At 63.2% G+C, this 13,698-nt stretch overlaps 1 protein-coding gene across 1 annotated transcript; it reads left to right on the plus strand.

The window, feature by feature from the left end:
- Positions 1-1,634: 1,634 nt before the first annotated feature.
- MKNK2 (MAPK interacting serine/threonine kinase 2) lies at positions 1,635-13,332 on the plus strand. The gene is made up of 14 exons (XM_088179213.1): positions 1,635-1,727; positions 1,825-2,014; positions 3,948-4,029; positions 4,176-4,277; positions 4,400-4,497; positions 5,427-5,506; positions 6,493-6,566; positions 6,646-6,750; positions 7,091-7,146; positions 7,418-7,513; positions 8,819-9,013; positions 9,107-9,271; positions 9,373-9,416; positions 9,672-13,332. Exons 2-14 carry the CDS (start codon positions 1,967-1,969, stop codon positions 9,937-9,939), a joined length of 1,413 nt encoding a protein of 470 aa, XP_088035339.1. The 5' UTR covers positions 1,635-1,727; positions 1,825-1,966; the 3' UTR covers positions 9,940-13,332.
- The last annotated feature ends 366 nt before the right edge of the window (positions 13,333-13,698 follow it).

Below are 13,698 nucleotides of genomic sequence, written 5' to 3' on the forward strand. Positions count from 1 at the left end.
CAGGGGTGCCGATAGCGGCGACGAGGAGGTCCAGGGGTGCCGATAGTGTTGGGGGGCGCTCCGGGGGTGCCGATGACTGTGACAGGGGGTCCGGGGGTGCCGTGGTAGTGACGGGGGGGATCCAGGGGGTGCTGATGTCTGTGACAGGGCGGCCCGGGGGGGTCCGGGGGTGCCGTGGTAGTGACGGGGGGGGTCCGGAGGTGCCGTGGCGGTGCCGGGCGCAGCCAATGCGCGGGGCGGGCGGTGAAGTCACCGCGGTGCCGCAGCCATCGGCCCCGGCGCAGCCGCTGCGCGCACCGAGCGCGTCTGTTCCGAGCCCCCGCTGGCGTCACACGGGGCGGGGGGAACAGTCGCACACACGCGTGGTCAGGGGCTCCCACGGGGTCGCCAGGCCGGGAGGGGGGTCCTGCTCCCGACCCTGCTCCCCACAGCCAGTGGTGGCCCGCGGGGACAGAGGGACGTGACCCCCCTGCTCTGCCCCCCCCCCCCCCCCCCCGTGCAGGCCGGGCTGAGCTCTGCCCCACTCGTGACCTGTGCGGGCTGGGGGGCTCAGGGGCCCCCACTCCCCTGCCAGCAGCGTCCTTGTGCCGGTGCAGGGGGGTCCTGTCTTTGGGTGTCCGAGGCTGTTCCCATCCCTGATCCCTGTGCCCAAGTGTATCTGAAGGGGGCGGGGGGAGAATTGGGGTGCCTGGGGGGTGCCATTGTCCCCTAAAATAGTGCAGAGGGGTCTGAGGGATGCGAGGGGGTGCCCTACTTTGTGGGCGTAATTTGAAGGGACTGAGGATGCCCCTGTCCGTGGGTGCAGCACAGGGGGGTGGCAGGGGGGTCCTTGTCCCTGGGTGCAGCATTGGGGGGTGGCAAAGGAGTGCAGCACAGAGGGGTGCCAGGTGTGGGGGTGCAGGGACCCTTCCGAGGAGTGTCCCCAACCTCTCCCACACCACAGGAGGGTGCCGGGGGGGTTCCGGTCCCCGGAGCAGCGCAGAAGGTGCCCCGATGCAGCGAGGGGGGTACCCGAGGGGGGTGCGGTGCCCCCAGAGGGTATCCGGGGGGGTGAGGTCCCGGGGAGGGGGTGTGGGTGTCCCGGGGGGCGTTTGGGGTGTCCCCTTGGGAGGCTGTTTCTCTCGTGAGTGCCCTAGGGGGGTCTTTGTGTCTCCAGGAGGAATTGGGATGTCCGGGGGGGCTGTTTGCGTGTCGGGGGGGGGTGTTTGTGTCCCCGGTGCTGTACGGTGGGGGTTTGTAGCCGGGGGTTGCACTGGGGGAGGTGTTCCTGTCCCCGGAGTGTACCCAGGGCTCTGGGGTGTCCCAGGGGGGGTTGTCTGCGTGCCCGGGGGAGGGGGGGGGGCGCTGTGTCCCCCAGGGGTGTCCCCGGGGGGAGCGCTTGTGTCCCGGTGGGTGCCCGAGGAGCGGTGTTTGTGTCTCCGGGGGGGGAACCGTGTCCCCGGTGGGTGTCAGGGGGTCGGGGGGGGATTTGTGACCCTGGGCGAGGGTGTTTGTGTGCCCGGGGTGGCCGCCCGTGTCCCCGGCGGGGTGTCCCGGTCCCGGGGCGCGGCGGGGGGGTGTCCGCGGAGCCGGGGGCGGGGCGGGGCGGGGCCGTGGCCGTGTCTATAAAGGCAGCGGGGGCGGGGGCGGCGCGTCCCCCCCGGCGGCGGCGGAGCGGCGCGGAGCGGAGCGGGCGGCGGTGCGGGCTGCGGTACCACCAGCAGCGGCGGCTCTGCGGGGCCGCGCCGGTGAGCGCCGGCCCGGGGGGCTCGGGGCGGAACCGGGCAGGATCCGGGGAGGGCCCGCAACCGCCTGACCCCCTCCTGCCCCCTCCTCTCCCCGCAGGTCTCGGCCACCCCCCGGACTCCCCTCCGGCTCTGCCCGTCCCTCCGCCTCCCTCCCCCCCCATCCCCCTTTTTTTTTAAATTTTGCCGCCCCCCCCTCATTTCTCCCAGCAACGCCGCCCCCCGTCCCCCCCCGCAGCAAGATGGTGCAGAAGAAATCAGAGATCCCGGGATTCCACCGCTCCTTCAAGGTAAGGGGGTGCTCCCCGTCCCCATGGGGATGCCCGCGGGGGCTCGGGGTGCCGGCAGGGCCGGGGTGCGCCCGCACCGCTGCATCCCCTGCTGGGGAACGGAGGGGGCCCGGCCGCTTCCTGCCCCACCCCCGACACCCCCCAAACTGAGGAGCTCCGGGAGCGCTGCCACCCACACCGAGCGGGGGGACCCCCCTGTCCCCCGTCGCGGAGGTCGCGGTGCTGCGGGGGGTTGGGTCCGTGTCTCCCTCCCCAGCCCTCGGTGGGCGCTGGGATGCTGCGGCTCCCACGGGGATCCCCGGGGGGGTGGCTGCACTTTCCCCCCGCCCATCGCACCCCTCCGGCCTGGCCCGGCCGATGTGGGGGTGGTCTCAGGGCTCCCCAGGCCCGGCCCGGGGACACCGTGCGAGGGTCGATCCCGCAGTGCCGCCTACCCCAGGATGCCATGGGCACCCCCAGCCTGGGCCCGTCACCCCCCCCGTCCCCCCTGCCACTGTCACCGCGGGGTGTGCGGGGGGGGCTCTGTGCTCCCGCTCCTTTCGGTTCCCCCACCTCCCGAGCCGCTTCTTGGCTGTGGGTTGGGGGGTCCTTTGTTCGGTTTCGCTCCAGCTCCGGGGTGCGGAGGGGTCCCCCCAACCCGCCCCCTCATTGCAGTGACCCCCGATTGTGCTCGGGTGGGCTGTGGCTGGGGTTTGTGTCCCCCCGCGGTGGCTGGGGATAGAGGCGGGGGGGACACCTCGGCTGTGCTGATGGAGCTGGTGCGCAGCCTCCCATCCCCCAGACCTTTGTGTGGCAGTGCTGCGGCAGCTGGCAGGGCCCCCTGCCCCCCTATTGCCCCCCCAGTGCCCCCGTACTTCCACTGCCCCCCCGTACCTCTCCCGGAGGCCTCGTCCCCCCCCCCCATCCTGCCGGGGCTCGTCCCGGGGGCAGCAGCTGCGGGGCGATGCTGCGCTCCCCAAATCCAGCTTTTGAGGGGGAGGAAAGCTGGCAAAATGCAGCACAGGAGAGTTTTGGCCCGGAGATCCGAAGTAGTGGTTGGTGGGGGGGTGCTCCTGGTGTGAAGCTCCCCCCCGTTCCGGCCGGGGACCCCCGTTCCCCCCAGGGCTGCAGTAAACAGCCGCGTTCTGGGTGTTTCTGGCGGTGGCCGGGGTTGGCCGTGCTGGGGCTGGCAGCCGGCCCGGGCACCGGGCGGGTTTGGGAACGCCGCTGGAGCTGCCACCTCCACCCAAACAGATTTCATAATCCTGGGGAGGATGGGCCCTTTGGCCCCTAGCATTGCCCCGTCCCATGGGTGGCTCAGGGCAGCAGAAAGCAGAGGGTCCCCATGTCCCCTCGTGTGCCACAGGGATTCAGCATGGGAGGAGGAGCGAGTCTCATGCCCTGCATACATCCTGGGGTGCAGGAGGGTTTGGGGTGAGGCCTGATCCTGCCGGGTCAGGGGTGTCCCGCAGCCTGGTGGACACGGTGTCCACTGGAGCCGGGCAGAGCAGGCTCCAGCCACTGTGACCTTGCAGGGAGCTGGGAGGACATGGAGGGGTGGCTCTGGAGCATGTCTTGCCCTGTGGCTTCTCTTCCTCCCCCTCCTACCTCACTGTGGTTCAAGTTTGGGTGGAGATTTGGGGTTGGGTTGGTGTGGGTGGCTTCGGTCCCTCTCATCATCCCCCGTGTGCTGGCCTGGGGCTGGCTGGAGAAGCGACCCCGCAGCACTGTCCTCATCAGGAGATGTGGTCAAAGCCTTCCTCCTCATCCTCTGGCTCTCCCTGGAGCTCTGCTGTGTCCCACCATGAGCTGGTATCCTGCACCATGGGGCAGTGAGCAGAATGTGTCCCAGGAGCCAGAGCATGGTGTGCTGTGTCTGTGCTGGGCTCAGGGTGGCAGCCAGTGGTGGCTGATCCAGCAGCTGCCACCTCACTCCTACTCTTGACTCCCACAGGGGCAAAACCCTTTCGACCTGGAGTTCGACCAGTCCAACCACCTGGAGCCCGTCTTCAACTTCGAGTGCCCGCCCCGTCCCGGTGAGTCGTGGCTGCCTCCTCATGGGGCTCCTCCCGTCCTGCCCCAGGGATTTTGGCCCTGAAGGCTTTGGGGGCAGCCCTGGCGGTGCTGGGGGAGCTGTGGGTGGACAGGGATGGCTGACTCCAGTGGCTTTGCAATGGCCCAGACATGCCTTCAAGTCAACCCATCGATATCCCTGACGCCAAGAAAAGAAACAAGAAGAAGAAGCGCTGCAGAGCCACCGACAGCTTCTCTGGCAGGTTCGAAGGTGAGCGGGGCTGCTCAGGGACCCCAGGGGCTCCTCCTGGTCCGGGGCAGGGCTGGGCCCTGCTGGCATCCCCAGACTCTGCAGTGAGGCTGGCAGCTTAGGTGACCTCTCCCCTCTCCCAGATGTTTACCAGCTGCAGGAGGAGGTGCTGGGAGAAGGGGCCCATGCCAGAGTCCAGTCCTGCGTGAACCTCATCACCAACAAGGAGTACGCAGTGAAGGTAAAGCTGCACTGCTGGCTGCAGACCTGCCCCCCTCCCACCCCCTGCTCAGTTTCCATTTCTGCCATCTACATCTGGGGCTCTCCCAGCTCCCAGGACCATCTGGTGCTGGCCCAGGACTGGGCTGTGATGGTGGCACATCGACCTCTGCCACCACCCAGCTCGGGGTCCTCGGTGACCCCCCCTTAGCTACGCTCTTCTCTCTGCCAATGAGGGCATGCTGGAGACGAAATTAACACTTGGGATGTATCTGGGAACTTGGGGCAGGCAGGGGCACGTGATGCTGCAGGGTGGTCACTTCCTGCTCACCCCAAGGAGGTCTCTCTCGTGTGGGCACTGGAGAGGGTTGGGGTGAGCCAGCTGCTATTGGGGTCAGGGACGTGCTCCCGTGGCACTGTACCCCACAGAATCCAAGCCATGACATGGGGCTCTGGGATGGGCCCCATGTCAAAATGCAGTCAAATGCTAGGGAAACTTTGCCTCCCCCATTGCTCGGTGGGGACCTTTGGGTGCCCCAGAGGGGAAGCTGAGGCAGCAGGGAGGGCTGTGGTGGTGGGGTGCTCCATGTACAATGAGAGCACCCATCTGCCCCCTCCCGTTTGGGGTGTCCCCCTGTCCACCCTTGGCACGGCCAGCAAGCCCCGCTGTGCCAGCGCCCAGTGGGGCATAGGGGCCTTCGCAGCGCCGGTGTTCAGCATCACGTGGAGCTCTGTTGGCCCCGGCCCCGGAGGGAGCGGCTTGGCACCGCCGCTGCCGCTTGGCACCAGCGCCGGGAACAGCCTGTTCTGCTGCCTTAACCCCGCCGGGCTCCGCTCCCCGCCCGGCCCCGCGGGTCCCCGCACTGCTGGGGGGGGGGGGGGGGCAGGGGTGCCCCGGCCCCGCCCTGGCAGCGCTGCCTCTCCCTGAGCCTCCCCCTCTTTGCCTTCCAGATCATAGAGAAGCGCCTGGGACACATCCGGAGCAGGGTTTTCCGGGAGGTGGAGATGCTCTATCAGTGCCAGGGACACAGGTACGGCAGGGCAGCCGCTGCATCCCCCACTGCGGGCACGGGGAGTGGGCTGAGACCGGGCTGATGATTGTGACACCCATGGGCCACAGCCAGGCTGCCCTCTGACCCGGCTCCCTCCCCTTGGCCCCAGTGGCCGCGGGGGAGCATCCAGAGGGGACGTTCAGTGATTTGCCATGACAACAGGTGGCCAAGCTGGAGCAGAACTGTGCGGGTCTGTATGTTCGTGTGTGCGTGCGCGGGGCTCTGTGTGTGCGAGTGCGTGGGGCTGTGTGTGTGTGTGTGTGTGTGCACGGGGCTGTGTGTGTGTGTGTGCACGGGGCTGTGTCTGTGTGTGTGTGTGTGTGCACGGGGCTGTGTGTGTGTGTGTGTGTGTGCACGGGGCTGTGTCTGTGTGTGTGTGTGTGTGCGTGCGCGGGGCTGTGTGTGTGTGTGCGGGGCTGTTTGCTGTGTGTGGGGCTGTGTGTGTGTGTGTGTATGCGCGGGGCTGTGTTTGCTGTGTGTGGGGCTGTGTGTGTGTGTGTGTATGCGCAGGGCTGTGTTTGCTGTGCGCGGGGCTGTGTGTGTGTGTGCGGGGCTGTGTTTGCTGTGTGTGGGGCTGTGTGTGTGTGTGTGCGTGCGCGGGGCTCTGTGTGCGTGTGTGTGTGCGCGGGGCTGTGTTTGCTGTGTGCAGGGCTGTGTGTGTGTTTGCTGTGTGTGTGTGCGTGCGCGGGGCTCTGTGTGTGTTTGCTGTGTGCGGAGCTCTGTGTGGGGCGGGCCAGTGAGCCAGGAGGGGCTGTGAGCAATTAGGGAGGAGCGGAGCCGGGCGCTGCAAGCCCCTCTCCCCCATGGAATGTGGCCAGGGAGGCCCTGGCCGTGTGGTTTCAATCACTGCAAGCCCAGTTTTCCCATCCCGCATCCCTCCCGGGGTCCTGTGCTGGATGGAGGTGTGGGGGGACCCCAGGAGGTGTTTTTGGGGGGATGCTGGGCTGATGCCATGGTCCCTGCAGAAATGTCCTGGAGCTGATTGAGTTCTTCGAGGAGGAGGAGAGGTTTTACCTGGTGTTTGAGAAGATGAGGGGAGGTGAGTGTGGCCCCGGGGCGAGGGGGGCTGGGGTGCCAGGACCCCCATGAGCCCCAGCTCTGCTCTCACCTGGCCACAGGCTCCATCCTGACCCACATCCACCGGAGACGCCACTTCAATGAGCTGGAGGCCAGCGTGGTGGTGAAGGATATCGCCAGCGCCCTGCACTTTCTGCACAACAAAGGTGAGCTGGGACACCCCAGGTGCCACTGAGGACACCTTGGGGTGTACTGGGCCCTGTGGGGGGTGTCACTGCCTCCCCCCATCCTCCTCCTCCCCAGGGGACAGTGCCCAACCCAGCACACAGGGTCAGGCTCAGCTGCATCACAAGGCTTTTTGTGGTGCAGATCCTGTTCCTCCAGTTTGGTTGGGATTCAGGGCCAGCAGCAAATTTTGCCTTTTGCTAGGGTGCAGGCAGTGATTTGGGGTGGAGAGGGAGGGGTCCCTGTGCCATCCCCAGACTTTACACTACAGCAGTCTTGTAGGAGGGGGATTTTTACCCTCATTGGCTCTTTTGCCCCCAGGGATTGCACACAGGGATCTGAAACCAGAAAATATCCTGTGTGAGAGCCCGGACCAGGTGAGCGGGGAGCAGCCGGGGTGGGTGCAGGGTGTGCTGCCTGGGGGGGCTGGCACAGTGGGGTGATTCCTGAGGTGGGGAGGTGTAGGAGGGTCCTGCCAGGGACACACACACCTTCCATATGCCGCAGCATAGCATGGTGTGAAGCATGATACAACCTGGCATTGAGCAGCTGTGGCCTGAGAACAGGGCTGTGGTCCCCGGGGGGCTGCCAGCTGTGGTTCCTGAGGATGCCAGGGGGTCACCGACCACTCCTTCCCCCTCTCCCCAGGTCTCCCCAGTGAAGATCTGTGACTTTGACCTGGGAAGTGGCATCAAACTGAACGGCGATTGCTCCCCCATCTCCACTCCAGAGCTGCTCACCCCGGTAAGTGTGTGAGCCCCCCACATTTGGGGAGAGATCTGTCCCAGGGGACCCCCTCAGCTGCCCTGCAGGCTGCAGGATCAGGGCTGTGCGTGGACACCCCCTGCTCGTCGCTGCTGTCGCTGATGCTGCGTGTCCCCCGTTCCCCCCCCGCGCTGTGCCGGGCGAGATGCGGTTACATAACGCGGGGGGGCCGGGGGGGCTGGCGCAGCGCCCGGGCTGCCGTGAGCCTTAGCAACAGCCCGAGAGGCTGCGCCGAGCCTGCGGGGAGAACTGGGTCAGCACCGGGCTGGGGGGCGAGGCACAGGGGGCCGAGCCTGCGGGGTGCGGGGCAGGGGGACACCCCGAGAGCTGCCGGCTGTCCCCGTGTCGCACAGATCTCCTGAAGAAAGCCCCGCTCTCCTTATCGCCAGCCGCAGCTGCCCCCCCTCGCAGGGTATCGTCCTGCACCCCGTTTTTTTGGGGGTGCGAACGTGCCGGGGAGGGCGGAACCGAGCCCGTGCGGGGTGCACGACAGCAGGGGCGGGGGTCACAACACCCCGGCCCCTCCTTCCTGCACGTCCGCCCTCCTCCGGGGCGGGATCTGAGTTCGGAGGGGTCCCGAGTTTCCCCGTTCTCAGCCCGTGGGGGGCGGCCGCTTCATCCCGCCGGGATCGGGGCTGGGGAAGGGGGTTTTGTTTTCCTGCGGTGCCATCAGCTGCTGGGGCTGCAGAGGCCCCTGGTCAGGAGGCCTCTCTCGTTACGGGGCGATTATCTGCTGGCTGCAGCTCTTTTCTGCCCTGGTCACGGGGCCTGTGTGGGCTGCGGGTCATGTGCTGGAAAGCCCCAGAGTCCCTGGAGCGATAGGGGAATGGGGCCGCTGGCTCTGCCGCTCCCTGCACCGGGGTTAACTCCTCCCGCCCCGGATCCTGCGCGGCAGCTCCGCCTGGGCCGGGCCGGGGAGCGGGCAGGGGAACGGGAACAGCGGGCTCGTCCCACCGTGTGCTGTGGCCGCTGGGGCTGCCCTGCTGAGCCAGTCGGGTTGCTGTGGGTCCTGCGGGTCCGGCTGTCCTGCACCATGGGAGTTGCACCATTTAGGCTTTCTTTTTTTTCCCCTTCGGCGTGGCAGCTGCTGTTGGGTGACCCTAGAGTGACGGGTCTGTGGCATCATCTGTGGTGGGAAATCCCTGCAGGGTGATGTGGCAAGAGCAAATCTGGGGAACAGCCACACCTGCACCTTCCCTTCAGAGGTGCAGCCCTGGAGATCTGGCAGGACCCTCCCGGTCCCCCTGTCCCCACCCTTCAGGACTCACCTTGCTGTCCCCACAGTGTGGCTCAGCTGAGTACATGGCCCCGGAGGTGGTGGAAGCCTTCAACGAGGAGGCCTCCATCTACGACAAGCGCTGTGACCTGTGGAGCCTGGGTGTCATCCTGTACATCATGCTGAGCGGGTACCCCCCCTTCGTGGGCCACTGCGGCTCCGACTGTGGCTGGGACCGGGGCGAGGCGTGCCACACCTGCCAGGTGCGTGGGGGACCCCAGCAGAGCCCAAACCCAGCCCCAGTTTGGCTGCAGCACTCCTGGCTTGAGCCCCTTGTTGTTTCTCCCTCTGCTCAGAACATGCTCTTTGAGAGTATTCAGGAGGGGAAGTATGAGTTTCCTGACAAGGACTGGGCACACATCTCCTTTGGAGCCAAAGACCTCATTTCCAAGCTGCTGGTGAGAGATGCCAAGAAGCGGCTCAGCGCAGCCCAGGTCCTGGAGCACCCCTGGGTGCAGGGGGTGAGTGTTGATGTCCCCTCCCTGCTCACTGCTCCCAAAAGCCGGCATGGGGAGCACCTGTCTGCACAATCCTGGCTCTGACTGGCTGCATTTTGTTGCAGTGTGCCCCGGATAACACCCTGCCAACCCCCATCATCCTGCAGAGGTGAGTGTGGGCTGCTCTGGGGCACCCCCAGCCCTCTGAATCCTGACTCCACTCCTCACTACCGTCCGTTCCTTCTGCTTTTTGGGGGCTCTGCCGCAACTCTGTGTCTGGGCAGCCCTGCTGCTGCGGGTTTGGGCCATGTTTTTGGTGTCTGAGCAGTCTGGCATGACCAGTATGTGAGGAAGGACACCCAGATATTTGACCCTGACCTCCCTCCAGCCCCCACACCCCCCTGAGCCCGTCCCTCCCCTGCAGGAACAGCAGTGCCAAAGAGCTCACCTCCTTTGCTGCTGAGGCCATCGCTGTCAACCGCCAGCTGACACGGCACGACGAGGACGAGGAGGAAGAGGCGGAGGAGGAAGCACGACCCATCATCATCAAAGCTACCTCACGGGCCATGCAGCTCTCCCCCCCCTCTGAGTCCAAGCTGGCCAAGCGGCGGCAGAAGAGCAGCCTGGCCAAGGCAGTGGCCTCTGGGCAGCACCTGGTGGCCCCGCTGGTCCTGGTGGCCGACCAAGCCTGAGCGGTGCCCCTCGCACCTGCTGTACCCCCTGTCCCCCCTTCTCCTCCTTTCTTTCTTCTCCTTTCCCCCCGACCCCACCGTTTCTGGCTAGTGACAAGATCAGGACTCGTCCCTGTGGCTGGTTTCCAAGGTTTTGCTGATCTTGTAGGTCTGCGGGTGGGAGGGTTTGTTTAAGATCTTTTTTTTTTTTTAAAGGTATTAAATCAAGTGTGAGGTTGCTTCACCCAGGGCACACTCAAGGACATCCGACAGACACACGGACTTTTGTTTCCTGGCTTTTGGTTTCTCCTCTGACATTTTCCCCCCTCCCCGACACCAAAGGACTCCTTATATCTGCGGCTGCTTTGACGATTTCAGCTCATTTCATACTGTGAACAAAAGACCCTCGGCCGTGTTTTCAACAACGGGAGTTGCGTTTTAACCTCGTCCCTCCCCTCAGAGCTGCAGGTTTCTCTCTGATGCTGGGTTAGATCCCACAAAAAGCTCCTTCCTGGGGGTCCGGGAGGCACCTCCCGGGTGTGGGGAGCCCCTGTCCTGTGCTCGGGGGTGTCCCCAGCTCTGCTCCAGGGGGACACTGTGGGCGTTGTGCAGGGAACTGCTCGGGCTGGGGAGAGATGGTGCCAGCAAGGGAGCAGCGCCCAACCCAGCCTCTCTCCTCAGCATCCTGCTTCCAGAATAAGCTATTCACCTCTCTTCTTTTTGCTCCCACCCCCCCTTTTTTTTTTTTCTCTCCATTTTTAATTACTGTTGGTTTTAAACTGCCAGCTGTGCTTCTCTACAGGGCATGGAGAAATGTCTTCCTTTCCTCCCACGCTCTGGCTGGCAGCTCCCCAGGGAATGCATGGGCATCCAGGGCTGTGCTCTTGTGGCAGGTCAGGTGTTGCATCCTGGGTTTTGGAAGGGCTGGTGCCCTTGGGAAGGTGCAACGGGGATGAGGTGTTCAGGGTGGCCAGAGCAGCCAGAAACACTCTCTGGGAGTTGTGTGCTCTGTGGGAAGCAAGGACCCCCTTAAAGAGCATCGAGACCTGCTGCAGGACAGTGAGCCCTGCCGTGGCTTTGGGCTGGCCCCAAGGCTGCCATGGCAGGAGGGTTAGGGAGCACAAAGGCTGCCCAGTGCCCCAGGGGTGCCAGTGGGTAAGCAGCCAGGCTGGTGGCAGCATCCAAAGTCCAAGGTACGGGGGAACAGCCTGGGGACAGCTCAGGATATGGGGCTGGAAGGTTTGGGGTCAGGGAAGCAGGGTCTTTAGCAGTCAGAGAGCGCTGGTGTGCATGGTCATGCACCTGCATCCCTGCTCACGTGTGTTCAGGTGTGCATGGCATTGTCCTTTCCTTGGAGTTTGCTTTGGGGTGGAAGGACTCGGGGGTCCTCCCCGATTGGAGGTGAGGTCCTTGGCTGGTTTCTGGGTCTGTCCAGGAGAGCAGTGCCCGTGCTTGGGGCCATACTGGCCCCCAGCTGCCCCCAGTGCCTCCAGATCCCCCTGACACCCCCTGCTCCCTGCCACAGGCACTGCTTTGGCTTGTGCCACCAAGCTGCACCCGCTGCCAGCCCCCATCCTCCTGGGAGGGCAGTGCCCCCTTCATAGCCACCTCCTGTCCCTTCCGACTCAGTGCTTTGAGCTTTATAGTTTGCAAAAGCAGCCTTGGCCCATCACGTGCACAGGTGAGGGTTTGGGAGCTCTGAGCTGGGGAACAGACTTCCCTGGGTCTTCAGCTGAGGACAGTCGCTGTCTCTGGAAAAAAAAGAAAGTTCTCCTTTTTAAGACTGCTGACAGCAATACTATGCAATATATGTTGTTTTTTGTTTCAGGGAGGTGTTTGTGAGTTACCTTGGGAGATGATGATCTCGGGTGTTGATGGAGTTTTTAGGGCAGGGGCCATCTTCTCTCACCCTTCCCAGCCTTTCTGCTGACCCAGGGGGGTTGAGGAGGATGACTCCATCCCATCTCACCCCCCAAAAACTGCCTCGCACTTGCGATCTCCCCCTCCCCCGTGTGTCCCGGTCCCACCGTGCCGGGTGGGAGGGAGCAAGGCAGTGGTGAGGGGAATGCCCCCCACAGGCACCAGGACACCCTGGAGAGGCCTCCTTTAACAGAAAGAAAAAAAATCCATCTTGATTGTACATTGTTACTTTTTATAGCTTATTTTGTTTTATCAGTTGTAGATAATTCCTTGTTGTCTTATATTAAGAAATACTTGAATGATGTACAGTACGCGATGCCTTGAGCTGGTATTGTGAAGCTATCATTGATGCTGCACGCCGCAGCCTTTTTTTAAAAAACAAAAAAAATCATGGGAAGGGGATGGCAGGGGGATGTCTCCATAATTTATCTGTCCCCCGTGCTGCTTTTGTTGGCAAACTGAGTTTTCCCCTTTTCCCCACGAGTAAGAGCGATCTCTTTTATATCTGTATATATAAAGTACACCATGCACTCTGGGGAAGGCCTGGGTGACCCTGCCTGTGTCCCGTGGGTGTCCTTGGCCAGGGATGTGCAGCCAGACGATGCTGTGGGAGTTGGAGGATGTGCTGGGAGCATCCGAGCTCGGCCCGGGCTGGGCTTCACATTCTGGGTGTGGTTCGGCTTGGACAGCGCTCCTGGTGTGGTACTCGGGGGTGACCCATGGCCGGGGCTGTGCATTGGTAGAGAATCTTTAAATGCCTCCAGAGCTGGGGATCGACTGGAAAACCTCCAGCCTGGCTTGTGGCAGCGCTGGGCACCCAGAGGTGGCCCAGCAGGGCAGGGATGGCTGGGACACTCTTGTGCTAGGGCTGGACAGCCCCTCCCTGCTGCCAGCACCTCTCCCGGGGCGGTTTCCAGACAGATGCTCCCATGGTCCAGCACCAGCGACCCCCTCTCACCAACCTCCTTCCTCCTCTTCTCTTTCCAAGCTTTCCCTCCCATAGAGCATCTATCTTGGAAACCAACTTCAATTTTTTTTTTTTTTTTTAAGCTGGAAATGTTAAGTGTTTTCACTTCCTCTCCTTCCCCCCCATCCTTCCTCCAGCCAACTAACTCGACTTAGAACTGGTTAGAAACGTTTACTGTGAAGCTAACTCTTTTTTATCAAACCAGGAGAAACTTTCTCCACTTTACAATTGATGAAGACTGCCAAAGCTGGTTCAACAAGAGTCACGTTAACGCACTGTTGGTTTGTGCAACAGCAGCCTCTGCTCGGAGGCTGGCTGGGAAATAAAAACGAAAATACAAAAAAAAAAAAAAAAAGACAAAAAAAAAACAAAAACAAAAAAGAAAAAACCACACAAAAAGAAGCACTTTACTGTATGTACCAGGTGACCTGATACAGCTGAATTGAAGTTTTCCTTTATAACAATTGTTGATGCCAGAATTTTGTATTCTGTTTTGTAAGAATTTAATAAAAATGCATTGAGACCTACATGGTGGGTAGGTGGCTGTGACAGGTGGGGCAAGTTGTGGGGGGGATGGGGCAAGTTGGGGAGGTGAGTGGCACTCCATCCAGGGGCTCCTCCCTCATAATCCTTCCCAACTTTCACTTGTTCCTTGCCAGCCTGCTGCTGGCCCACGGGGGCTGGGAGCGTGGCTGGGGTGGGATGCCAGGAATAGGGGCTGGCAGTGGCTCAGGCCCTGACTCACTTTTCCCAGCAGCATGGTGTGATCCTCTCCATCCCAATGGGAGCTGGAGGCCACGGGGCAGGGCTGTGCTCACTGCCAGCTGCACCCAGTGGCCTTGGGACTGCCTTGCCACCCCCAGAGGCATCCCTGGCACATCCCCCCACGCCTC

The sequence above is a fragment of the Sturnus vulgaris genome, chromosome 26 (genome assembly GCF_052056855.1).
Source record: "Sturnus vulgaris isolate bStuVul1 chromosome 26, bStuVul1.hap1, whole genome shotgun sequence".
Taxonomy (NCBI): domain Eukaryota; kingdom Metazoa; phylum Chordata; class Aves; order Passeriformes; family Sturnidae; genus Sturnus; species Sturnus vulgaris.